This window comes from Culex quinquefasciatus, chromosome 2, assembly GCF_015732765.1.
Source record: "Culex quinquefasciatus strain JHB chromosome 2, VPISU_Cqui_1.0_pri_paternal, whole genome shotgun sequence".
Lineage (NCBI taxonomy): Eukaryota > Metazoa > Arthropoda > Insecta > Diptera > Culicidae > Culex > Culex quinquefasciatus.
The window spans coordinates 171517824-171545334 of NC_051862.1; the positions used below are offsets into that span (position 1 = coordinate 171517824).

Below are 27511 nucleotides of genomic sequence, written 5' to 3' on the forward strand. Positions count from 1 at the left end.
TCTATAACCCTTTTGACAATGATTTTTATTTTGTTTTTGTTCGTCTATACAAGTTTTCATAAAGTTTTGGAAGCTGTCTTTTCAAAAACGCTATTAAAATTTTCTAAAATATTATTTTATGGGTTTTCTAATCATTGGTGAATTTGACAAAATTATAGATAATGCACAGGACTTTAAAAAAAATAGTTACATTCAAAATTAAACATTTACCGTTTCATAGGGGAAAACTTAAATAATCATGGGTAATTCTCCGCCAACTCACACAGCAGTTGCCCCGACCCCTCTTCGATTTGCGTGAAACTTTGTCCTAAGGGGTAACTTTTGTCCTTGATCACGAATCCGAGGTCCATTTTTTTGATATCTCGTGACGGAGGGGCGGTACGACCCCTTCCATTTTTGAACAAACTTTTTTTCGTAAAATCACGATAACTCGTGATGTTTATAAGCAAACCCCTTATGTCTATATATCAAATTTTTTGTAATTGTCTGCTCTGCAATTTTGTAGAACATTGTTACACTCTAAAAAATAACCCTGCAAAGTTAAAAAACACGAAATTTTAAAATGAAAAATTTTGTTCTAAATGAAAAAATGACCCTTCTGGGTCAATGTAGATTCAAAAAGTACATTAAATTTCTCACAAAATAACATGTTCCAAATTTTTACAGTCGAGTAACGGAAAATGGGAGAATTTTTAAACTTTTTTAGTGTTTTTTCGATGAAAATACGTTTATTCGGAATTCTGAGTACGCCATCAAATCGGGCGTCTAATTTTACACCAAAGTCTCTTTGACACCAAATTTCTATCTCATCACCGTTTCAGGCTGCAAATTATTGAAAAACACCTCTTTTTCACATGTTCAAAAATGGAAGGGGTCGTACCGCCCCTCCGTCACGAGATATCAAAAAACGGACCTCGGATTCGTGATCAGGGACAAAAGTTACCCCTTAGGACAAAGTTTCACGCAAATCGAAGAGGGGTCGTGGCAACTGCTGTGTGAGTTGGCGGAGAATCACCCATGTACGACCCTTAGGGTCGTATCAACAAAGCTCAAAAAAGCTAAATATAGAGAATTTTTAAAGTTTTCAAAAATATTATTTTTAAAGAAGGCAAACATATGCACTAATTTAAAAAAAAATGAAAAACAGCGACTATTTTCATAAAAGTTACCTTAAAAAGGATTTAACATGAAAACGGTGCACTTTATCAAAATTTCACTACAGTACTTTTCGATGGATAATTTGATTTAACAACGAAAAATGCAGTTGCAAAATTTTTGCGACCAATATTTCGGTTTAAAAAAAATCAGCATTGATTAAATAACACTTGTAGCACCAACGGGGTCAAAACTTACGCGAAGCACCAAGGGGGTCAAAAAAGTTGGAAATGCAACTTCAACAATCTGTATCTCGGTGAAAACTCAACCGATTTGGATGATTCTTGTTGCATCCGATTCGGAAGAATGTCAAGAATCTCCTCCTAAAGTTTAATTCAGATCCACATTACCTCCTTGCCCTGATATACAGTGTAAACTAACAGGATATCGTTTCAATAAAATTACAAATACAATTACAATTACAACAAGGTAGATCCAAAACAGATGCGTCTATCTTAAGTTATAATGAAAAAGGCATTTCCATATTTTTTTCCAAGGGTTGTATGAGCCGGTGGAGTTGCATTTCCAACTTTTCTGACCCCGTTGGGGCTACAAGTGATAATGCATAACTCGGTAAAAGATTGTTTGCACATTCTGATTTTTTTTTTGAAAAGTTGGCATTCGATGTCCTCTAAAACATATCAGAAAATAAAAAAAAATAAAAATAGTGATTTTTTGCAAATCAAGTTTTATTGACAAAAAGTGATATTAAAAATCACCAAATTATTTTATACCTTTTCAGTTTAGTTTTTTTTCAGTGTAGTTTTTATCCATACTTATAACTTTGCCGTAGACACCAAATCGATCATAAAATTCCTTCAAAAGATACATATTTTTGAATTTTCACATATCATTTTTGTACGGACACCTGCCAAATTTGAATGGAAAATTATATGACCGAACTAATGATGCAAAATAGCTTCTTGGGCATACCGAAGGCACCAAAAAGTTTCAGCCGGATTAAAAAACTGGAATGACCGAAATTTCAGAGAATTGCTCAGAGGAGTGCTCAAATGTTTCATTTTTCAACATTTAAAATCTGAAGTTGAAGAAATTAGTTATTTTTTTTTCCACGCTTGTAACCCACCGGCAGTCCACTACATGGAACAATCAGATCAAATAGGAATGTTGTTTAAATACACTAATAGTGTAAAGTTGTAAGTCAATTTAATATGATGTAAATTTACATTCAACTTGCATTTAAATTTACATTTTATCGTGAAACTAACATTTTCATTGCTGTGTTTTGTGCATTCCGTACAATAGAAAACACATGTACTCAGTAGAAAAAGTTAGATTTAAGAAGGTTAAAAATTAGCCGTTTTTACGTAACTTCTCGTTGTTTTATGTGGAAAAGTGTGATTTCACATTAAAATATGCAAACATGAAAAAAACTGACGCTTTAAATCCGAAATACAATAAAATCTTTTGAATTCTACAAATATTGTTCAACGTTGATGATCGTTCAAGTCGTCGTTTTCTTAAACAATGTCTTGAAAAATTTGTTGGTTGGAAAAATTTTGATTAAAAAAATAAATATATTCTATAAAAAACGATTCCATATCCAATTTCGTATTATTTATCTATTTTTTGTGCCATAAAAATGATCGTAGAAAAAACACCAAACCAGTCCAAAGAACCTCTGAAGAACAAAAACAAAGAGGAAACAGTTCAACAACTGTTACCAAAAGAGTCCTCGTCGTCCGTGTGTTTCCGTTCTTCTTCATTTGGCTTGCTTACACACATTCACACACACAGAGTCACAATTTAAAGAAACGGAAACATTGAGAAAATAAAATATCAAAGCTTCCGAGGTGAGCTTTTGTTCCCGCCAGAAAAAAAAACTGCACCGGGATCCACATCCGTGGCGCAGCAAATTGGGAGCACTTTTTCTTCCACGAATTATTTCGTTATCTTTTGTAGCAAAAATAAAAAGGTTAAAAGTAAAAAAACAACGATTCTGCGACCTGTCCTGTTGGTGCGGTTCTAATCCTTTCGAGCCTTGAGCTTAGCCAATCAACTAAACTTTGTTCGCAAACAAATCAACTTTTTTTCTTTTTGTTTCAAAAGCAAAAAGCTTTATTCAAACAAGCTCCAATTCTAACTGCAACATGAGGGTCAGAGGAGGGGTGAAATCGAAGGGGGGGGGGCAAATGGGTACTGTCAGAGAAGAATTATTTACGACCGTGTTTTTCGTCGCCGTCGAGAGAGCAATCCATTTTCGGGTCTGGCGCGAGTGGGTGAAGAAAATTTCCAGCATGACGTTTTCCAAACGGGAAAGGAAATGTGGAAAAGTGCGCGCAACGCAGCTGTCAAGTCAAAGCTGAATTCCGTGTGGTGCCGCGGGGGTGGGAGAGCTTTCCCAAGCTTGAACATGAACATTTATTACCGCCATTTCATCGCTGGAAGGCTCACGAACAGAGAGAGAAAAAAAGAGTTGATGGAAGAAAGATTTTATTCCCATTCGGTAGAGCGTTGTGATGATGCAACTTTATGAATATGGGTGGATTTATGGTATTTGGTGGAAGCTGTTCGTTTTTTTTGTGTTAGCTTGGAAATGAAATGAGCAAAGATCAATATCGTGATTGGAAAACAAATATAAAATAAAACCGGATGAAAGCAACTGAGAGCTTTTCCATAAAGCTGTTTGATTGGTTTATGGATGACGTCACAATTTACGAATTTCTTCGAAGTTGTGTAATCAAATTTAGTGAATTTAGAGCATAAATTGTGATGTTTTATAATAAAGCTACTCATACAAAATATAAAAAAATAAAAAATAAACTTTCCTTCATTTTCAGCCCACCCTCTCCAACGCCAGCCTGGTGGTCATCAAGGCCGCCAACGTCACCGGCAAGTACAGCTGCGAGGTCTCGGCAGACGCACCTCCTTCCACACAATGATCGTGTCCGGTGACATGGAGGTGATAGGTAAGAAGATAGATTCCACCCACCTGATGGTCATCCATATTCACCAGCTGCCCAGGCATTTTGCTTGATTTGGTGCGTCGTTCATGGCTCAAGCACCGTTAAAGAGAAGAAAGTGACCGTCACTTTCCGCTCAATTTATTGTCTTGATGTTCTCGGCATGTGTCCCCAATTGGAGCAAAATGTATTACGGTCTGGCTCGGCGAATGTCTCTCAACGATCAAACATCATTAGACGGGGGTTCGTCTTTCTCTGTTTGTGCGTATACATCACATCGTACAATATTGTGAAGGGAAAAAGGACCACTCCGCCAAACATGCCAGGAAAAGACCAAAGAAAAAAAAAATAACGACAAGATACCAATCTAGAACCTAAGTTTACGCATCAAATCAGACCAAATGATGCAAGGCACCGTCTCACCTCACCTCAACTCCCCCTCCCCACAAACAGTCATTTTGAAATGGAGAAAGGCCCAGCCGCACGTAAATCCTATTCGTAACAAGCCATTTGACACGGCTAATAGAAAATTATTAGATTTTCTGCCTTCCCTCGATTGATTCCCTTACGGATTCTTTTTTCTTGCCAGCTATCTAGTCGCTATCTCTCTCATTGGAAATGAAATTGGCCCGGCGAAGAGCATTGTGACGTTTATTTTTAAGCGGATGCCAATTTCCCAACGTTTCAACTTTTTATTGGATTTTCTGGGAAGTACGCGAACGAATCTGGCGGTGGTTTGTACTGAGGCTGCTGTTCTGATTCCACGATGGCTCTTGCTTTGGAAAATAGGTTTATTTTCAAGTTGAATGTTTTTCTTTCACTTGTAACACTTATTTAATTTTTTTTATTTATGTTTCAAATCAACGCTCACGACACTTCTATCACTTTTTAGCTGGATTTGGTTTAGTTTCAAAAGAATTTTAATCTTGAAAAAAAAAAACAATTCTTTTCAGAAAAACGTTACTTAATCCACCATTAGGTGGATGGTGCCTTCCTCTCATTTATAGTGATTTCAATCCCCCTAAAGTGTCCACATGTTTATGGATCTCCCCTAACGTTCGCAGCACCTAAGAAGTCCTTATAAAAATAAGTGATGAGTAAAAAAACAGACTACCTACAGACTTTTTGTCAAGATTATACAGACACGGCCTTTGAGGAAAATTGCATCCCTCTACACGGCTTTTTCGTGATCATACCCGACCATTTGAGGTTATAGCCTTCCTCAGTGAGGAAGACAAAAACCTGTGAGGTAATAGATTGAGGTTATGTCAGTTCATACCATTTTTTAAACTGCTTGTAATTTTAGATAGGTAAGTCAGATCTTGAAAATTCTCACTCCACCTAAAAGATCTTCTCATATGCTTTCTAAAAATATATAACATGTGAGGGTTTCATGAAAAAACCACCCTTTTTACCATAATTTTAATTTAATATGAAAAGTTTTTTAACATAACGTTTTAAATACATGATAAAACTTCATGAATTTAAATAGCAACTTAGGGGACGTTTAGACGGATCGATTAAAACCATTCTGGCCAAAATCGGTTGAGCCTGTGACAAGATATTCCAGTGACATTGATTTGGTACACATGTCTACATACAGCCAAACACACAGACATTTGCTCAGCTGGTGATTCTGAGTCGATATGTACAAATGAAAGTAAGTCTAGAAGGTCTAACTAAAAAGTTCGTTTTTCGAGTGATTTTATAGCCTTTCCTCAGTAAGGTGAGGAAGGCAAAAATAGATAAAAACGGGAAAAACTATGTTTGAATTGCAAAATTTAAGTTTTGTTTTCTTTTACTTGAGCAACTCTCTACGAAATCGGCCAATTTCGACCATTTTTATTTTTTGTATTTTTTATTTGGCTTAAACTTTATGGGGCCTTTCAAATGATTAAAGAAGCTATTTTGTTTCATTGGTTCACCCATACAAGTCTCCATAAAATTTTGGCAGCTGTCCATACAACAATGGTACGTAAATATTCAAATAACTGTAACTTTAGAATGAATTTTCTGATAAAATATGTGTCTTCGGTCTTCGGTACACGGAAAAAAATTGCCGCTTTTTAAAATAACATTTTTTTTCAAAAACTCAATTTCCCAAAAAACGTATTTTTTATGTTTGAGATTTTTTGATATGTTTCAGGGGACAAAAACGCGCAACTTTTAAGCCAAAGAGAAAATGGTCAAAAATCTGTCGCCGAGTTATGATTTTTGAAAAATAGTGATTTCTGAGAAAAATAAAATTGAGTTTCTAACCGAAAAGTACTTTACAGATTTTTTGATAAAAGGCTCTGTTTTCAAGATATAGCCATCGAAAGTTTGATTTTAGTAAAAACTTTGCAGTTATTCTATTTTTAAAAATAGTGAGCATGAGTGATTATTTCTAATTTTTTTTTTAAAGTTCAAAAAATTTGCTATAAAATTGTCTAAGAGACATTGATGATTGGACCTCTGGTTGCTGAGATACAGTGGCAACAAAAAGAAACACAAAAATTGAAGTTTTCTAAGTCTCACCCAAACAGCCCACCATTTTTTAATGTCGATTTCTCAGAAACTAGTGGTCGAATTTCAATGTTAAAACATGAATTATTCGTGAAATTTTCCGATCTTTTCGAAAAAAAAATGTTAAAAAAAATTAAATAATGTATAACACTTTAAATGGGCGTAATATTCAATGTTTGGCCCTTTTGAAATGTTAGTCTTGATTTAAAAAAATTCAAAATATTTTTTTCGAATAAATCGGAAAATTTCACGAATATTTCATGTTTTTACATTAAAAATCGGACCATTAGTTGCTGAGATATCGACATTAGAAAATGGTGGGTTGTTTTGGTGAGACTTAGAAAACTTCAATTTTAGTGTTTCTTTTTCTTAAAGCGGCTGTATCTCAGCAACCAGAGGTCCAATCTTCAATGTCTCTTAGACAATTTTATAGCAAATTTTATGAACTTTTCAAAAAAAAATCTAGAAATGGTCACTCATGGTCACTATTTTTAAAAATCGAAAAACTGCAAATATTTCGCTAAAATTAATCTTTCGGTGGCTATATCTTGAAAACGGAGCTCTTTATCAAAAAAATCTGTTAAGTAGTTTTCGATAGCAAACTTAGTTTCGCATTAAAAAATAGCGTCGAATTTGTTTTAGCATGAAATTCTAAAATATTTTTTCAAACATTCATAACTCGGCGGCAGATTTTTTGACCGGTTTTTGTCTCCTAAAACATATCAAAAAATCTCGAAAATCAAAAAATACGTATTTTGGAAAATTGAGTTTTTGTGAAAAAAAAAGTTGATAAAAAATCTGCAATTTTTTCCGTGTACCTATTTTTTCCTCAATAGTCCTCAACAATACCTACAACTTTGCCGAAGACAGAAAATTCACTCAAAAGTTACAGCTGTTTGAATATTTACATACCATTTTTGTATGGACAGCAGCCAAAATTGTATGGAGACTTGTATGGGTGAACCAATGATGCAAAATAGTTTAATTGGTTATAGGGAAGGCCCCCACAAAGTTTGAGCCAAATCAAAAAATACAAATAAAATCCATTTCCGGTTTTGGTAGAGAATTGCTCATCTGTAAAACAAAGCAAGAAAACTATAAATATAAATTCTTTCAAAAAAATATTCAGCAAAACAAAAATGGGTCATCCTCCTCCAACTCATACTGTAGTAGCCCCAACCCCTCTTTGATTTGCGATACATAAAAGTTATGGACAGGGACAAAAGTTACCCCTTCGAACAAATTTACACGAAAATCGAAGAGTTGTCGATTTACTTTTCCCGGTTTCTTGTGAGTTGGTAGAGGATTACCCAAATAGCAAAAATATAATTAAGCTAAACGTCCCTTGTGGTTTTTCAATGAATTCCAAGCGTTCATTATGCCAGTGATACGTTACAGGGGGATTTAGCACTACAGACATTGAAAAATCTCAGGCGTGTCTTCATTTGAAAATGTCTAATTTTCGAAGGAAACGTGTGTAGGACACCCCTTGAGGCGAGCCTCTACTGTTGGCGTGGTAGGTTGGCCTAAACGGTTCGCGAATTCAAAATGCGTTTTTTATTGTAAAATGTATATGTTAATATGGCAAAAAGTGTTTAAATCGTCGCGTGTGTTCATTTTCCTTGTGAAAAGTTGGAGTTTAGTGGATTTCCCAAGAATACTGGGAGAAATTCGTGAAATAAATTAGTTTTCCAAGCGTCTCCAAGATGACAGCTTGATTTTGAAGTGGCAGCAGAAACAGAAGACGTGTGCCAGTATTGGTGATGTTTCAACGTATAGTATTAGTGCGACCGCTTGGTTGTGGGAGAGGGAGGGGAATTCGAGAGAAAATTTATGCTGTTCTCTTTTGGTGTGTGTTGCAAGCTTGCCGGTGACGCTATGTTGTGATGGGTAGCTGCGATGAGAACAGCCTGGCAGCATAAAAAAAATGGGTGCGGAAGAGAGCATTGTAGAGACCGGAAAGCTAGAGCTAGAGCGAGATATTTGTCCAGTCTGATCAGTCTGATGAGCATCGGTGTGTTGGCAAGAAAGAGAAAGCAGTTTTAGCGTTTGCTTTGATGCGAAGATGACTGAAGTGAGGAAGAAAATTTTGTTTTATTTGTTTTGATCGGTTTAAAAACATTTTGAAGGCAAACAGCAAAATCTAAAAATGGCTGCTGTTTTTGTAGCTTGGCTGTTGTGTGTATTCTTTATTTTGAGTTTTTGTACTTCAATGAAAAGAAAGTTGTGCTAAGCCATTTTAGTTTTTAATTTAGAAATTATGGTGAAACTCAACTCGTTCCTGGAAATGAAGAATTCGAGGAAAAGTTAGAAAATTGTGTTGTGTAAAAGTTACATGAAGAAAACTTTTCATAATAGAGTGTGCGACATGCTCCACTCACTGCACAGCTTTTTTTTGTTAATAATCGTAGTGATTTTGGTATTACTGAAATTTGGTTGTTGAAGATGACACACCGCAAGATCGTGTCCGCAGCTGCCAAGGCAAACTTTCCAGAATACACTCGCCAGGTTATGTGTCGGATCGGCAAGAGGAAGATCAAGCTGTCCGTGATTTGCGACACGCAGCTGGCCGTCCGATCCGTACGACTAAAAGTAGCTGGCAACGTCCGGATGTTTAGAAGCAGCCGATAAAGAAGGCTACCGGGATTCCAGAAACTTGGTGAGATCTATCCAAACTGAAACTGTAAAATTCTGCCTGCTTATCAACAACCACTAAATACGCGTTGATCTCATTTTTGCCTTATGGGATTGGAAGTCTAAAGATAGGTCGAGGACTCTTCTGGTTCTTGGTCTATGTTTGGGCGGGGCAGACAATGCCCAATGACCTCGGAATTGGACCGCAAGGAGCTCTGTCATTCTGAAACGGGTCATTGGAAGCAGCGCGAGGGCTGTCACCACCTAATACCCGGGACTGAGATAACATGTATCTGCATAACCCAAGACTGATACAAATTATACTTTCCCATAATTTCGCTGCCGGCCAGCGGGTATTGGATTGGACCACACACACACAAACGTGTGTAGGACACCCCTAACCAAATTCGAAAATGGGCCAGCTAAATGTTTTCCCATGTAATTTTGGTCATATTTTTAGTTTCTATGTAATATCATCATATAAACCCCCCAAATATGACAAAAATCGATGTTTTGACACATTGGTTCTATTCTGAGGGCAGATTCAGATTCAATCTTTATCACAGGTTGTGGACAAAATTTAAAAAAAAACGTTACTTAATCCTTCCTCACATTTTGAGTGTAACGCTAGGTAATATCTGAGATCCGGCCTCCACAAAGTTCATAAATAACATTTACGTGCTAATAACTTTTGATAGGGCCGTCAGATCTTAAATCTACTGAACTCGTTGGAAAGGCCTTTTGATTACCTATCTAACGACAGGTCGCATGATAGATCCGGACAACGTTTTTGTCAAAATATCTGTGATCCGGCCTCTAAAAGTTCATAATTAACACTTAAGTGCTTATAACTTTTGATAGGGTCGTCAGATCTTTAATCTACTGAACTCGTTGGAAAGGCCTTTTGATTACCTATCTAACGACAGGTCGCACGATAGATCCGGACAACGTTTTCATCGAAATATATGAGATCCGGCCTCTAAAATGTTCATAAATAACACTTAAGTGCTTATAACTTTTGATAGGGTTGTCAGATCTTCAATCTTTTGAACTCGTTGGAAAGTTCTTTCGAATGCCTTTCTAAAAATGTATAGCATGACGAGGTTTCTTACAAAAACCACCCTTTTACAATCTTCCGGACTTTTGTAAAATTCGTTTTTTAGCATAACGTTTGAAGTACTTTACTAAACTTTATCATTTTCAATAGCGACTTATGAGACCCCAAGACGGATCAAATGAGACCAAAACGGTCCAAATCGGGTCAGCCAGTGCCGAGATAACTCAGTGCAAATGTTTTCGATCAACATCCCACCACACACACAGACATTTGCTCAAAATTTGATTCTGAGTCGATATGTATACATGAAGGTGGGTCTAGAAGGTCAAACTAAGAATTTCGTTTTTCGAGTGATTTTATAGCCTTTCCTCAGTAAGGTGAGGAAGGCAAAACTTCAAAATTGAGAGTAATTGTCCCAAAATCCGAAAACTCTCTTAATAACAAAGTATTTGAAGTGTTTTCCAGTTACTTATATTTTTTAATGGTTTGGGATGTATTTTGAGAGATATCTTTCAGTCAAAATTAGGGCATTTAAAAAAATCCATTTAACAAAACAAATCTTCGCAGTTGCCTAACGGCGCTTTAATGTTTTTTTGGGACCTGAATCGAATGAGAACAATGTCTTAAAAATTTGAACAAATGTGCATCTAGTACGACGGTTTCAACGAAAATTGCTCAAATTATTTTAAAAGCTTTTTCTCTAAATATGTAACTACAAATGATACAAAAAAGCATGAACTAAAAAAATCAAAATAAAAATCAAATTATTCGCTCTACAGCATTGCCTTGGCGTTCTCGATTGCGAGATTCCTACTCGAAACTAGGTGTCCGAAGGTTTGGTTGTTGAGGCAACTGCAAACTTCTTTTTACACGTTAGCTTCCATCCACCCTGGGATTCGAACTGACGACCTTTGGATTGTGAGTCCAACTGCCTACCAGCGACTTTACCGAGGCAGGACCCAGGGAGACGACTCCTATACCTGGACTGAGCTATCGACCTAACCCTTTAGGTTAGACCGGGGCCAACATTTACTTCCCCATCCGACGGAAGGCGTGGTCAGACAAATCTCGTCTCGAAAAATGCCACTGGGACCGTCTGGGTTCAAACCCAAGCCGACTGGGTGAGAGGCAACCACGCTTACCCCTACACCACGGTTCCCGGCTTAAAAAAAAAGCATGAACTAAGCGGCGATTTATTTTTCCTAAAAAGAAATAAAGAGTTTTATTCGATACGGTCTCATAAACGTAGAATTTTTTTTAAGTTTTAGGACCTTAAAACTTCAAGAAACGTTGCTCAACTCTCTTATAAATTAAAAAAAAAAATATATCAAAGGAAAAAAACAATCTGTCACAATTTCTACAATGCTGCAATCTGACCAACATCAAACGATGCTTCCTGGAACATTTAGCTTCCTTATCTCCCAGTAGCCCTCCTTCAAACTGTTTCCACGGCACGACCAATACCTTACTCAAATTGCAACTGTTCGTCGTCCGTCGCCATCTTCCAGCCATGTCTGGGCGAAATTGGCAGGCAATTTCAGTTCCTTTTAATTTTACACTCGATATAACTTGATGCCGGCCTGCAGCTGGCAGATTGACAAGATCTCAGTGGACGCGGCAGTCATGTCTTGTCTCTGCAACGGAATTGCTGTGATCTTCCTAGAAGTTGAAGGAGCCGGCAAGAAAAAATCACTTCCGAAGGCCAGCCGAGGGGAACACAGCTTGAAAATGGTGCTATTACGTGGTAGAAATTGATTGGGAGTTGAAGCTCAGTTCAGTGCAATGCGGTACTTTACCTGGGAAACTAGTGTTAAAACATTTGATACCGTTTCGTGGGTTCAAATAGCTTGTAATGTCTGATGAATGATGAGAATTTTGCGCATTTCAACCGAAGCACACGTTAAATAGAAAAATTACAATTGACATTCGTGGAAGTGCAATCAAACACATTTCAGGCATAACTAATTATCAATTCGCTGGAAACAGCAGGTGCCCCCCCACTTAGATGAGGATGCATTTCGGAGAAAAAAACTCATCAGGCTTCGAAAAGCTGGTTTGGTGGAAGCGCACAAATGAGTGCCTTATTGGAAACTGTGGCGTCGAAAGTTATGAACAAGTTGAGCAGAGGTGAGCTTGGGGGGTGTTGAGGTTTACCGAGAAACTTTGTTCCAGGTGTTGTTTTTGGGGCTGCATGTGGGAGGAAAGTCCAAAGCTGATTTTTCCGAATCGATGCAATAAATTGGTAAGGAGATTAAGTTATTGAATGGAAACTTTTTAGACATGGTTCATGGTTCAATGCATTAAAACCACAAGGTTTTCAAATTTTGAATATCCTAATGTACGTCTATTTTTTATTTTTATTTTTCCAATCAATATACATGAATTTTGAACTAACATATTTCACCTTTTTCTAACATTTTTTTTTTCTATTTGCCGCACCTGTCATCTATATCGCCGGTTTTCGTCACGACCCAACAAATACGCAGAACCACCGGTGGACAAACCGTCCATAATTGGAGTGCAAACGAGGTACCGTCCGGGGGACATTCTGCGAGGCAACTGTTCCTCCCTCCACTCGAAACCTGCCGCCAACCTGTCCTGGTCGATCAACGATGTGCCGGTAGGTATTCCAACAAATCCGTCCTCCTTCCCTTTTTCCCTCCCTCTTATTTTGAATTTGAAACTGTCACTCGCAATTTATTTGGAAAAAACCCGACCCCGCCACGACTTCGATTGAATCCGAACCCCGTAAAAGGTATTAATTGGACTTTTTTCTCTGGAACCGCTCCGGATCATGGTGGGGCGTTCGTCAGTTCCCGACAGGTCGCCAAATCCGTGTCGCACGACCGGCAAACCTCGAAACACACAAATTAAGCTCACCTCACCGCAGCTATCGGGATTGTGGGGGTGAAGCTAAGCTCAGAGTGAATGCTATGGAAAAGTGTGCGAACAAAGTTTTGGAGTGGTGTACATCCCCGCGAGGGACTTGTCAGAGAATTAAATTTGAACAGTGGATTTACGATTCTCGAAAACAATTGCCTAGAGGTTCATAGCTTATCATTTATCAAACGTACCCATCCATACGGTTCTGACTCACACGAAAGTATCTCAAAACCAAAGGAGCTTTCCACCTTCTACTCCCACACTTCCAGCATCGGCTGGCAACCCGGTTGTGTCCAACATTCCACGTGGAACGCGCTCTCCCCGACGAGGATCCATCAAGCCCATAAAGCTCAAAAGCTGGATTCAAAACCTATTTAAAATATAATTGAATTTGCACTTCCCAATCAGGCACAATTTCACGCTTCAAATAGCACCGCTTTTCGGCACCGAGTTGCTGCTGGTCCTCCTTGCCAGGGCCTTTCCCACCGACGGGGCGAGCGAGGGAGATTGAAGTCGAGTCCTTGCTCCACGATGCGTATTTTATTTGATTTTTTTCCTTTTTGCTTTATTTTGGTTGCTCTCTGATCTTTTTTACGGAAAAAGCCTTACTGTCACGACTTGGGTCTTAGGAAATGTGTCTTCAGGAAAAGCTACCTGGCGCCAACCAAACAACTTTCGCGAACTCGTGTCAAACTGGCAACACTGCTGGCTCACCTCTCTTGGTTGGTGGCGAGGTGATTCGATTTTCCAATTTGCTCACGCGAAAATGTCTTTTCCGTCAGCGTGGCTTTTTGATTCAACTTTTTTTTTGCTGGGCAAAAGTTCGCGCTTTCATGTCATCGGTGTGTAACTTTTGTAATGGCTGTCAGAGCTGTTACTACGGAGATCGAGACACGGGGTTTTGAGACGCAAGTTGTAGCAAATGGAAACGATGAACGAAAACAACAAGTTGTGGAAGCGTACAAACAAACAACATTACCAGGTACTTTGGAGCTGAAACGGGACTTTAGTTTTGGAGTTTCCTAATCTTTTTATATTCTAATATACTGAATAAGTCAAGCGTAATCTAGTGGCCATACTTAAGCTAGACAAGTAAAAAAAAGACAAAAAACGATTCGATTATCTGAAGTGAATTTTACCAAGGACTTCGGATAATCGAGTCTGGAATGTATTTAGATGACGTATTTCTGAAATTGTAACGACATTTTTTTTTTATTTCTAGTACAGTTTTAGACAACATTCCCTCACAATAATTCTTTTTAAATTTAGTAAATCAATCATTCAACCATTTTTGATTATATCAAATCACACAAAATCCTTAAGGTACTTATCAACCAAAGCTTTTGCACTAAGAATTACAGGCACATTTTTGTATCATTAAAACTACTGGAACGTTCGATGTATTTTTTATTCATCCCTTTAAGTACTGTTTGCACAAATATTTGCAACAAAGTTTGACCAACGTTTTTTTTTTTTTTTTGCAGCCTTGGGTCCGTCTTAACTAATTTTTTTAAACCCGATTGTGTTTAAAACGTGAAAACCCCGAAAAACTGTTTGAAAATAACAAAACCATCACTTTTTGATCACATTTTCCCAACTTCATGAACACTTTTAGTATTTTTACTGCTCATCAACTTTGTTGAAAATTGTACACTAAAACAATCAAAGTTCACAAAGAAGATTTGGGCTAACTTTTTCAATTTTTTGCAATAATTTAAATTTTGAACGCTCTAAAAAACAAGAATAGAAATACAACCTGCTGACAAGTAAAGCTCAGGTGCTTCAATTGTATTTTGTTTCCTGTTACTTTGATGCTCAAATGTTTATTTTTCAGCACTCAACTGAAACAATTGCATATGAGCAACTCTCTACGAAATCGGCCGATTTCGACCATTTTATTTTTGTATTTTTGATTTGTGATGTACTGAATAATATTACCCTATGACCAAATAAGCTTTTTTGCACCCATACAAGTTCCATACAATTTTGGCTGCTGTCCATACAAAAATGGTATGTAAATATTCAAACAACTGTAACTTTTGAGTGAATTTTCCGATTAATTTGGTGTCTTCGGCAAAGTTGTAGGTATTGTTGAGGACTTTTGAGAAAATAGGTACACGAAAAAAAAATTGCAGATTTTTTTATCAACTTTTTTTCACTAAAACTCAATTTCCCAAAATACATATTTTTTGATTTTTGAGATTTTTTGATATGTTTTAGGGGACAAAAATCCGCAACTTTTGAGCCATAGAGAAACATGGTCAAAAAATCAGCCGCCGAGTTATGAATTTTTGGAAAAAAAAAACAGTGATTTTTGGGAAAAATGGAATTTTCATGCAAAAACAAGTTTGACATTATTTTTTAATGCAAAATTGAATTTGCTATCGAAAAATACCATACAGATTTTTTGATAAAGGGCTCCGTTTTCAAGATTTAGCCACCGAAAGTTTGATTTTAGCGAAATATTTGCAGTTTTTCAATTTATAAAAATAGTGACCATAAGTGACCATTTCTAAAAAAATTTTTTTGAGAAGTTCAGGAAATTTGCAATAAAATTGTCTAAGAGACATTGAAGATTGGACCTCGGGTTGCTGAGATAGAGCTGCTTTAAGAAAAAGAAACACGAAAATTGAAGTTTTCTTAATCTCACCAAAACAACCCACCATTTTCTAATGACCAAATCTCAGCAAATAATGGTCCGATTTTCAATTTTAATACATGAAAATTCGTGAAATTTTCCGATCTTTTCGAAAAATATTTTTAAATCAAGACTAACATTTTAAATGAGGGTAATATTCAATGTTTGGCCCTTTTAAAATGTTAGTCTTGATTTAAAAATTCAAAATATTTTTTCGAAAAGATCGGAAAATTTCACGAATTTTTCATGCAAAAAAAAAATTCTCAAAAGTCCTCAACAGTACCTACAACTTTGCCGATGACACCAAATTGATCAGAAAATTCACTCAAAAGTTACAGCTGTTTGAATGTTTACATACCATTTTTGTATGGACAGCAGCCGAAATTGTATGGAGACTTGTATGGATGAACCAATCACACAAAATAGTTTATTTGGTCATAGGGAAGGCCCCACAAAGTTTGAGCCAAATAAAAAAATACAAATAAAATCCATTTCCGGTTTTGGTAGAGAATTGCTCAAATGCCAAAAGGTCGAAAGGAAAGAAAAAAGCTAAATGGAAAATTTGTCGAACGTGGAAAATTTTACAATTTTATTTTTCTTAAAATTTGTTCATATGAAAATTGTTGAACTCAAATATGTTTTAAAGAATTTAATATTAATTGAAAAAAAAACTTGTTTGTTCATTATAAGTCTGGGGTTTTCTTCTTTTAAAGACTTGTTGTTATAGGTTATTCTTAATTTCCATCAAAATATTTTTTTTTTCAAATCATTTTCATGAGTTTTTTTCTTTTTATTTTGAGCATTAGCAGCTACTTTTTTTTGAAAAAAAAAAAATCTAAATTCAATTAAAATTCAAAAAAAACAATCTGTATTGTTTCAAAATATGTTGTCTTTTTTTCTGAAACTATCCTTCTTCTTTTTTCTAATTATTTATTTTTCATTTCTTTTTTTTTTGTTCCTTTGAAAATAATTCGTGAAATTAAGATTTTTTCTAATAATGTATTTTTATGTGAGTGTTTCATTCAAACGAAATATTTTTTTCAGTTTTTCTGGAAGTTTTATTTATTTTAAGTATTTTTCGATGGATATGTTATTTTTTTTCTCGCGATTTTTGATTTTCATTTTTTGATTTATATGAAACATTGTCCATGCATTCCCTATTAAAAAAAAAGCGATTTTGCATATATTTTTTTCCATACAAGTCTTCATGCAACTATCGGGGCTGATCATACAAAATGGGCATGTAAACGTATTGAATTCTGTAACTTGATTATCTGATCGAGTTGGTTCGGCAAAATTCTAAGTTATGATTAGTACTTTTTGGATAAAAATGGGTACACGCAATAAAAATCGATTTGTTTTTATTTTAACATTTAATCAATCATTTAATCAGTTAAATTCCCAGAATACTTATTTTAAAATTTTGGAAATTCAATTTGTTTAGGCGACTAAAAAATATCTTCTGAGTCATAGTGGATAGTTTTTTTTTCTCGAAAATAACGAAAACCTCGACAATAAAAATATTAAAATATTTTTTTGGAGCAAAATTAAATTTGCAATCGAAAAGTACAGTGGAATCTCCCGTTGTCGATATTGAAGGGACTGTCGAGAGCGGAAGTTACCAAATTATAGAACGAAAAATCCAATCAATCTACGGACGGAAAAAATTATTGACAGCTGGTGCAATATTAATATCGAGAAGATTGACATGTACTTTACAACTTTTTTGATAAAATGTACTGTTTTCAAGTTAACGTGAAGACTTCCATCATTGTCATGATTTTTCCTTCAAAGATATAAATTTTGCGTCGCTTTCAATATTTTGACAAAATTCCTTCAACAAGTTATTTAGAACAGTGCCCTACACATGCTGATTCCTGTTGGTAACGATTATCCCATTCCTTGTTTAGTTATGGAAATCGTCATTGATCAATGATTGCCAACTAGGACGTCAATGATTGTTCCACAAAATTATATAAATTTTGAGAAACATTTGATTTAGATCAAAAATTCCTTCAGTGGCTTCAAGAGGGCAACAACCGGCACATGCTGATTACTTTTGGTGCTGGAATTTGTTTGATTGAATTTAATACAGAATATTTTATGGTGATGATTAATTTTCTTTGAAAATAATCAACGGCTTCACATTAAAGCTACTTTTAAGTATGAATGTTCAATATCTTTTCGTTTGAGCAATTCCAGGCCAAAACAGGATTTTTTAGGTACTTTTTTCTTGACTCTTTCCGATTTTAATGAAACTTTGTAGACATGTAAGCCTTTCTTGTTTATATGAGGCTTATGTAAGCCATTCTTGTTTATGGGTTATTCTCTACCAACTCACACGAAATCGGAAAAAGTTGCCCCGACCCCTCTTCGATTTGCGTGAAACTTTGTCCTATGAGGTAACTTTTGTCCCTGATCACGAATCCGAGGTCCGTTTTTTGATATCTCGTGACGGAGGGGCGGTACGACCCCTTCCATTTTTGAACATGCGAAAAAAGAGGTGTTTTTCAATAATTTGCAGCCTGAAACGGTAATGAGATAGAAATTTGGTGTCAAAGGGACTTTTATGTAAAATTAGACTCCAGATTTGATGGCTTACTCAGAATTCCGAACAAAACGTATTTTTCAACAAAAAAAAAAACACTAAAAAAGTTTTAAAAATTCTCTCATTTTCCGTTACTTGACTGTAAAATTGGAACATGTCATTTTATGGGAAATTTAATGTACTTTTCGAATCTAAATTGACTCAGAAAGGTCATTTTTTCATTTAGAACAAAATTTTTCATTTTAGAATTTTTTTTCTAACTTTGCAGGGTTATTTTTAGAGTATAACAATATCCTACAAAGTTGAAGAGCAGACAATTACAAAAAAATTGATCTACAGAAATAAGGGGTTTGCTTATAAATATCACGAGTTATCACGATTTTACAAAAAAAAATTTTGAAAAAGTTGGTCGTCATCGATCATGGCCGTTCATGGTCACCCGCGACAGACACAGAAGACGAAACAAAGAGAAACGCAAAAAGTAACTTTTTCAAAACTTTTTTTCGTAAAATCGCGATAACTCGTGATATTTATAAGCAAACCCCATATGTCTATATATCAATTTTTTTGTAATTGTCTGCTCTATAACTTTGTAGAACATTGTTACACTCTAAAAAATAACCCTGCAAAGTTAGAAAAAACACGAAATTTTAAAATGAAAATTTTTGTTCTAAATGAAAAAATGACCCTTCTGAGTCAATTTAGATTCGAAAAGTACATTAAATTTCCCATAAAATGACATGTTCCAAATTTTTTTACAGTCAAGTAACGGAAAATGGGAGAATTTTTAAAACTTTTTTAGTGTTTTTTTTTTTGTTGAAAAATACGTTTTTTCCGGAATTCTGAGTACGCCATCAAATCGGGCGTCTAATTTTACATAAAAGTCCCTTTGACACCAAATTTCTATCATATTACCGTTTCAGGCTGCAAATTATTGAAAAACACCTCTTTTTTCGCATGTTCAAAAATTAAAGGGGTCGTACCGCCCCTCCGTCACGAGATATCAAAAAACGGACCTCGGATTCGTAATCAGGGACAAAAGCTACCCCTTAGGACAAAGTTTTACGCAAATCGAAGAGGGGTCGGGGCAACTGCTGTGTGAGTTGGCGGAGAATTACCCTTATATGAGGCCAATTTCACTCGATAATGTAATTTGAGAAGGGCGTAAGTGTTTTCAATATTTTTGTGATTTGGTTTTAAAATATTACTGTATCTCAGAGCCGTTGCACCATAGGAAATGTAGAAAATTTGAGGGCTTTCCGGAAAAAATACGCGGAAAAAATATATGATGTTACAAAAAGACTCACGAAAGTGTGGAGCACGTCAAAATTTTCATAAACCGAATACGGGAATCGATTATCCAAACAATTTAACAGAATAGTCTTCAAATTGACCATTGTCCTAAGTCCAATCTTTGTGAAGATACAACGTTTTTGAAAAAAAAAATGTTGAAAAAATAGGGTTTCGGCAATTTCTATATGACAGACTTGATTTTTCAGTTTCGAACATATTTTTACCGGAAAGCTCGTCCCATTTCCCACTTAAAACTTAAAAATCTTAAAAATTTCATAAAAGTTGGGTATTTTTTCTTGGTTCGATTTTCAATGCTTTTGCTGAAACTCTTGTGAAATTTTCTGATTATTTCAATAAAAATATTAAAAAAATAATAATTTGGTAACTTTAAAATGAGGCAAATTATCAATTTGTCTAGCTATTTGTAGACCTTTTGAAAACGAAAGCTTGATTTTAAAAATGTTAACATTGGGAATTCATGGACAATGATTCATCCAAATAAAACAGATACAAAAAAGTCGATTAGCGAAATTGAAGAGAACCAGTGAGGAAAACAAAACAGGTTCAGAGCTTAATTTTTACTCTGAATAATCATGATCACCTAGAATATTTTTTTTTAATTGAAAATCAATCCACAATTTCAGAACAAAAAAAATATTTGCAATTTATACAGTATAATTTTTTTGCCAAATTTTGCGGAAAACTGCTAAACTGTCAAATTTCAATCTACGCTCATGGTCATCCCCAAAAAGCGTTGCAGTCGCCTAACCGACAACATGCTTTGAGGAAAAAAGTCCTTCCTTTCCCACCAGGGACAACCACCATCAAACAGGCTCTTCAGCTATCGAGCAAAAAAATACCAGCTCGCGCTAGGAAAAACATTTCCACCTTCACGGCAGTAGACATCATTTTCCTCCTTCGAAACGAGAGATGTTTTTTTTTCTCCCGATTCGATCGCGTTCCGCAAACACAATCTCTTCAACAGCTGATTCCAAATTAGAAGCGCAAACAAACAAGTTTTTCCTTGGCGCGAGAATCGACGACGGCTTCGAGGAGTGAATAAAATTCGATTAAAGTTATTGGTTTTCGCGCTCCTCCAAATTGGGACGGGTTGAAATAAGGGTTTTTTTTTCGTTTTGGTTGCGATGAAATTTTACGATGATTTGACTTTGCATTTTTTGTTTCAGGTGCTGCAACAGCAAACCAGACAATACAGATCTATCAAGGATGAAAGTACGGGACTGGAGACTTCGGTGCTGGGGATCAACGTGATGGTTTCACACAGTCACTTCAACAAAGGAAAGCTGAAGGTATGTTATTGAATTATATTTTTGAATTTTTATAATTTTTTTTTCTGAGAATCAAATTTCACCCAAAATTCTAGATCAGTTCACCCACCGAGTAAACAGCTGAATAAGTTTCTCCGTCCAATTTTCCCATTTTGCATCCAAATTACTACTTTAGTTCCTCTGTTGACAGATTGCAAACTTTCACTAGCCTGTCCCAACTCGACAGAGCGCCAGCTTATTGAAATGGTAATCAAAACGAGGAAAGTTAAATTAATTAATTATAAATTTTAATTCAAATTTACGGCACCCTTCTGTTGTGCTCCAACCAAGCTTGATGCAGTTGCTTTTACCGGAAAGTTAATTTTTCTTTTCAAGACACCCCCAAAGAATTGCATCAGAGAGAAAAAAAAAGTGAAAAGAAAAATGTTTTTTTCTCCGCTATTTCCCCTCCTCCCAGAAGGACCCAACTCGCTTATCTATAATATGGTCCCCGCTTCGCCGTTGACGTCTGTCGTAACCCCGTCACTCGGAAGAAAGCGAAAGAAAAAGGGGTTATTTCTGGCCTCACGCACCCGGAAGAAGGGGTCGTGTGCCGTTCGATTTGGGTTCACGTGGAGGGAAAACAAAAGATTCAATTCCATCATCTTGGGGACGACGACGACGACGACGATGGGGTAAATGGTGTTAATTAAAAGTTAAATTGATTTCAAGAATAAAGCCACCCTTTTTCTTTTTGTGACGAAAAGGGAAAAGTTGGTCCCTTTGGGAGGGAAATGTTTTGTCTTGGATTCGCTAGCAGATTTTGGACTCTAAAAGGTGATGGGAAATGAACCCAACTTAAGGTGAATCAGGTGACCTCGATTTTGGGGGGACGATCTTGATTGACTGACGATTTCTAAAGTGGTTGGTGACCCCTTTGTAACGGTGGGTTAACGCTTACAAGCGTCCTTTCACTTTTTTACAATTTAAGCGATTATGGAATTAAATGGGCAATCGAAATAATCAATTTCATGAAAGTAAGATTATTGTTACAAAATCGTTCACATTTTTAAATAGCTGGAAGCAGAATAAATTGAAGTAATTAAAAAAGGAAAATTTGGTTTTAAAACTAGCATTTTTGATGACTTTCTTTAAAAAAAAATTAAATATTTGAAAAATAATTGAAATGTTACAAATAGGGATGTAAGTATAAGTTGGCCAGTTCGAGAGTGGAACACCTAAAGTCATTTCTCCGAGTAGACGTTTTAGCGAACATCGTTTCGTGAATTATGAAGAAGAGTATTTAAAAATAAATGGAAAATCACGTGAGTTTTATATTCTTTCACTCCTGATCAGTATCTTGGATTATTTAAAAGATAATTTTCATACATTTCTACTAGTGTTTTGCAACATTTTCAACATGAGTAGTTCTTTAAAAATACATTGTTAAAAAAAATCTTCGAGTTTTTGCATACATTCAAATATCAGTGCTTTTGACTATTTATAAAATATTTTGTATTCCATTCTTTATAATTTTGCATATTTTTAAAAAAATACAAAATTTATTTTATTTTCAAAATTGTGATGTAATGTCACGCAAAATTCGTCAAAACTTAAATATTTTAAAAACTATTTATTGCAAATAGGGCAGCGAATGACCAAGACAATAAACAATTTATTGCAAAACAACTGAAGCGGTGAAAAACTGAATGCATTTTGGAACACTTTTTTATTCAAATGTTGAAATTATGGCTTGCCATTTCTCGCTTACTTTTTCAAGAGACCCTTTCCAAGGGGCGTAGAACCTTTTGAAAAATTACCCCAGATTTTTATTTTGCCCCTCTCGATATTGGTCAGAGTCGAGAGACATACATAAACTTTCAAAAATGTCTGTAGATTGGTTTTTATATAAAAAAAAATCTACAAGATTTTGCATTCTTAAACGTGAGCATATTCTTAAATTAATTAAAAATTTATTTTTATCAACTTATTTTTATTTTTTTTATTTTAACAAAAAAATGTTTTTTTTTAAATAAGGCTCGGAATATACCAAATTGAAATTACGAACCATTATTTAAACATTAAAATGAAAAAAAGTGTTTAAACGTGCTTACACCGGTCCAGTTGTTTTAAAATCATTAGTTTCCCTAATATTTAAATGTTGAGGAAACTTTTAGTTTCTTCGATTTTTTTTGCTGATCGGTACATTGGCATTTCATGAAAATTCAAATTATTTTTAGGCGATCCCAAACATCTATTTTGATCCCAAACATGATTTTTTTTTTTGCTTCCTGATATTTTGAAACTATTATGAAGGGGGCCACATAAACTTTGTTAAATATATGTATCGGCCTAAGCCGTTTTTTCAGAAATATTTCAATTGTTTGCTTTATTTTCATCATGAGAGCAATTCTCTACCAAAACCGGAAATGGATTTTTTTTTTTTTTTTTTATTTTTTTATTTGGCTCAAACTTTGTGGGGGCCTTCCCTATGACCAAATATGCTATTTTGTGTCATTGGTTCACCCATACAAGTCTCCATACAATTTTGGCAGCTGTCCATACAAAAATGGTATGTAAATATTCAAACAGCTGTAACTTTTGAGTGAATTTTCTGATCAATTTGGTGTCTTCGGCAAAGTTGTAGGTATTGTTGAGGACTTTTGAGAAAAAAATAGGTATTTGCAGATTTTTTATCAACTTTTTTTTCACTAAAACTCAATTTCCCAAAATATGTATTTTTTGATTTTCGAGATTTTTTGATATGTTTTAGGGGACAAAAATCCGCAACTTTTGAGCCATAGAGAAACATGGTCAAAAAATCTGCCGCCGAGTTATGAATTTTTGAAAAAATAGTGATTTTTGGAAAAAATCGAAGTTTTATGCAAAAACAAGTTTGACATTATTTTTTAATGCAAAATTGAATTTGCAATCGAAAAGTACTTTACAGATTTTTTGATTAAGGGCTCCGTTTACAAGATATAGCCACCGAAAGTTTGATTTTAGCGAAATATTTGCAGTTTTTCAATTTTTAAAAATAGTGACCATGAGTGACCATTTCTAAAAATATTTTTTTGAAAAATTCAGAAAATTTGCTATAAAATTGTCTAAGAGACATTGAAGATTGGACCTCTGGTTGCTGAGATACAGCGGCTTAAAGAAAAAGAAACACGAAAATTGAAGTTTTCTAAGTCTCACCCAAACAGCCCACCATTTTCTAATGACGATATCTCAGCAATTAATGGTCCGATTTTCAATGTTAATACATGAAACATTCGTGAAATTTGCCGATCTTTTCGAAAAAAATATTTTGAATTTTTTAAAATCAAGACTAACATTTGAAAAGGGGCCAAATATTGAATATTACGCCCATTTAAAATGCTAGTCTAGATTTAAAAATTTTCATAATATTTTTTTCGAAAAGATCGGAAAATTTCACGAATGTACCATTACCATTTTTGTATGGACAGCTGCCAAAATTGTATGGAGACTTGTATGGGTGAACCAATGACGCAAAATAGCTTATTTGGTCATAGGGAAGGCCCCTACAAAGTTTGAGTCAAATAAAAAAATACAAAAAATAAAAATGGTCGAAATCGGCCGATTTCGAAGAGAGTTGCTCATGATCAGTTCTTTAAAAGTAAATTCGTGTTTAAAAAAATGTGTATAACATTTTTTCAAACAGAAGCAGTTATTTGATTGTTATTCTTGGCTTATTTTCAACATGAGGTAGTCCTTTGGAAATAAATTGATTTAAGATGTAAAAAATTCTATTAGGGGTTATCCATAAACCCCGAAGATACTTTTTTGAAATCTCAGCCCCCTCCCGCTCTCCCCTTTGTGGACAATTTACATACAAAACAAGTATTTTTTTGTATAGAATGTGGACAACCGCTGAACCACCCCCCACCTCCTCCCCCTCTAAGGTGTCTAGTTATGGATGGTTCCTTAGTCTTTGCGATTATTTTGAAAATGACCAGTTCTTTGAAAATGAATTCGTATTAAAATGGCTGCAAATCAAATATACCTTAAAAAGTTCTAAGTGGAAAGGACGATCAGGAGTTCCTTTGCAAATATCCTTGACCTAGAAAACATAAAAAAAAAACGAAATGAAAAAACGAAGCTTTGCGAATGATTGTGCGCCTCCTCTAGAATTATTGAAAAAAAAATAAAAAAATTAAATAAATCAACATCTCTATGTAAAATATGTTCTATGAAACGGACATTTGAAAAGGACACATGCTCAAAGTTTTTGAATGGTGGGCCAAATTTAAAGCTCACATGAGCTTGCGACAAAAAATGTTATTGATTTCTTCAAAAATAAAAATAAAACATTAAAGCTTTCTACGGAAATGCCTCCAACCAATTGGTTAAATTTTATTAAAATCTGAAAATCCAAAAACATACCAACAAAAATATTATTCATCTGCTTTTCATTGCAATTTTCGTGCCTCATCGATTATGGTTTCACAAATATAATGAAAGTTTTGAAGTTGTATTTAAACTGCTTTCTTAAATTTATGTTTCAAATATATTTAAGAAGGAGTGACACATTTTTTCAAAACTGTGTAATTTATTTTTTTAAATTATGTGCAATCGTTATTACAAATAGTTGCTTTAGGGTTTTTTTTAATTATTCCTCCAATTTAAATTTAATTTCAATAAATATTTGATGAAATTTTGTACATAATTTTCTCTTTTTAAACACATTTAAACGTGTTACGATAGATAGTTTCGATAAGATAGATTTTTACACAATATTTGTTTCATATAATCGGGATCAAAGTATGGATTTTCTATACTTTGATTTTGATTGTTCAATTAGCTTATTTTTTTTACAATTTGTATCAGGGCAAGGAACAAAATCTATAAATGTTCACAAAATAGGCATAAACTTAACGGGAATTATAAAATCACTTAAAGATGAGTCAAAGGGCCATTTTACATGATCATTCAAAATGGGTCCACGGGCCACAAAACATGACCTCGCGGGCCACGTTTGGCCCGGGCTAAACATTGGTCACCCCTGTTAAGAAATGTTTATTTTTTCATTTTTAGTCAAATGTGAAATTTAGAACAATAATCATATTTGTATAACTCAACGGAAAACAGGCGTAAAACCATTCAAAAATTAACGAATTCTTAGATATTTACAAAGTTTATATATTTTTGAAATTATAATGATTTCAAAACAACTTAACTAGTGAATAAAGTATGTTAAAGTTTTGTATTATAAGGTATTATAATTCAAATATTGACAACACGAGAAAAAAATATCATTTCAAAAACATAAACTTCAAAAAATATTCGCAACAGTCTTGTACAAAATGCTTAGATTAAAAAACAAGCATTTCTAATCTGCCATTCTGTAATTAGATTGATTTTTGAGGGCCACAAGGAATACCTATGCAGTGGTTGCCAAGAACTACAGTGGCTCAGACTTACAGGGAGTAATTTGAAGGCTTCCGATGAAGGTCCAAAAAGGGAAAATGAATAGGCACTTGTACTGACTGATTTACAGATCACTAACTAAACTAAATTAAAGAGTTTTTCAATATTTGTAGGAAAAGTTTTTTTGAAGTTTTTTAAACATTTTTCTTCCTTGCTCAGTAAAAATTAAAATTATTCCGTCCTAATTCTTTTTTTTATACAGAAAAAACTTCAATCTTTCAATGTCATTCAAATTTACGTTAAAAAAATACAGGCTTAAAATATGTGTATTAAATTCGGCTCTGGTTTTACTACTGAATCATCCAGATTGACGGCCGCGGTTCACAGTTCATTGATCCGCACACCATCGCCAGCAACTTTCCTAACACTTGCAAAATCCATCATCTCCACTCAATTAAAATTCCATCTCGAAGGCGGCAACCCAAGTGCCATTCAACCGCGATACCCTCCACCACTAATCGAGAGAAGATGCTCCGCGCCAAGGTGTGGTGCACCCGGGAAAGACCTCGATAATTAAGCTATTGTTTTCCTCGTCGGGGAAGAATTTCCCATTCTTTCCCGCCCCGGGTTGACTGCACCGAGGTGGGCGGCGAAACGAGAGTACGAAGAAGCAGACGGATTAATTTTAATTATCCTTTCAATTAACACCGAGCGGAGTTCAACGGAGTGTGTCCTTATCCGAGCCGTAGAGCGGAGCTCGATGGAAAAGTTTTTTTCCTCATTAACTGACTTGGTTTTTCTTTTAACCCCGCTTTTTTTCTTTTTGAACCTCAGCTCAAGTGTGAAGCTTCGATCCACCAGATTTACCACGAGAGCACCGAGCGGCTGCTGGAGGAGGACCGACCGCGAATACTGGCCACCGGGACGTCCAGCGGGCAGCACAACATGAACCTGTTCCAGAGCAGCGTGTACGACGGCGAGCTGACCGACCAGGGCGATCGGTACCTCACGATGAACGGGTACAAAGGTAAGGCGAGAGTTGTCTGGGGGTTTTGTTTTCATATTTTAATTGGTTTTTTTTAACGATGAAGTTGACTTGCACGTCTATTTAGAAAATTATTCTTAAGCGGCCTTAAGCAAGAAAAATCAATAAACCAAAAAAGGAGGTTCAGCAAGAAATCATTCTTGAAATATCAATTCACAATTCAACGCTCA

At 35.2% G+C, this 27511-nt stretch overlaps 1 protein-coding gene across 1 annotated transcript in view; it reads left to right on the forward strand.

Annotated features, from left to right (window-relative positions):
* Positions 1 to 27511, forward strand: part of LOC6053717 — a 51580-nt gene that overhangs the window by 502 nt on the left and 23567 nt on the right. Inside the window, 5 exon segments of the mRNA XM_038250929.1 lie at positions 3957 to 4041; positions 4044 to 4085; positions 12762 to 12895; positions 20825 to 20947; positions 27131 to 27323. Coding sequence (XP_038106857.1) covers positions 3957 to 4041; positions 4044 to 4085; positions 12762 to 12895; positions 20825 to 20947; positions 27131 to 27323 — 577 coding nt within the window.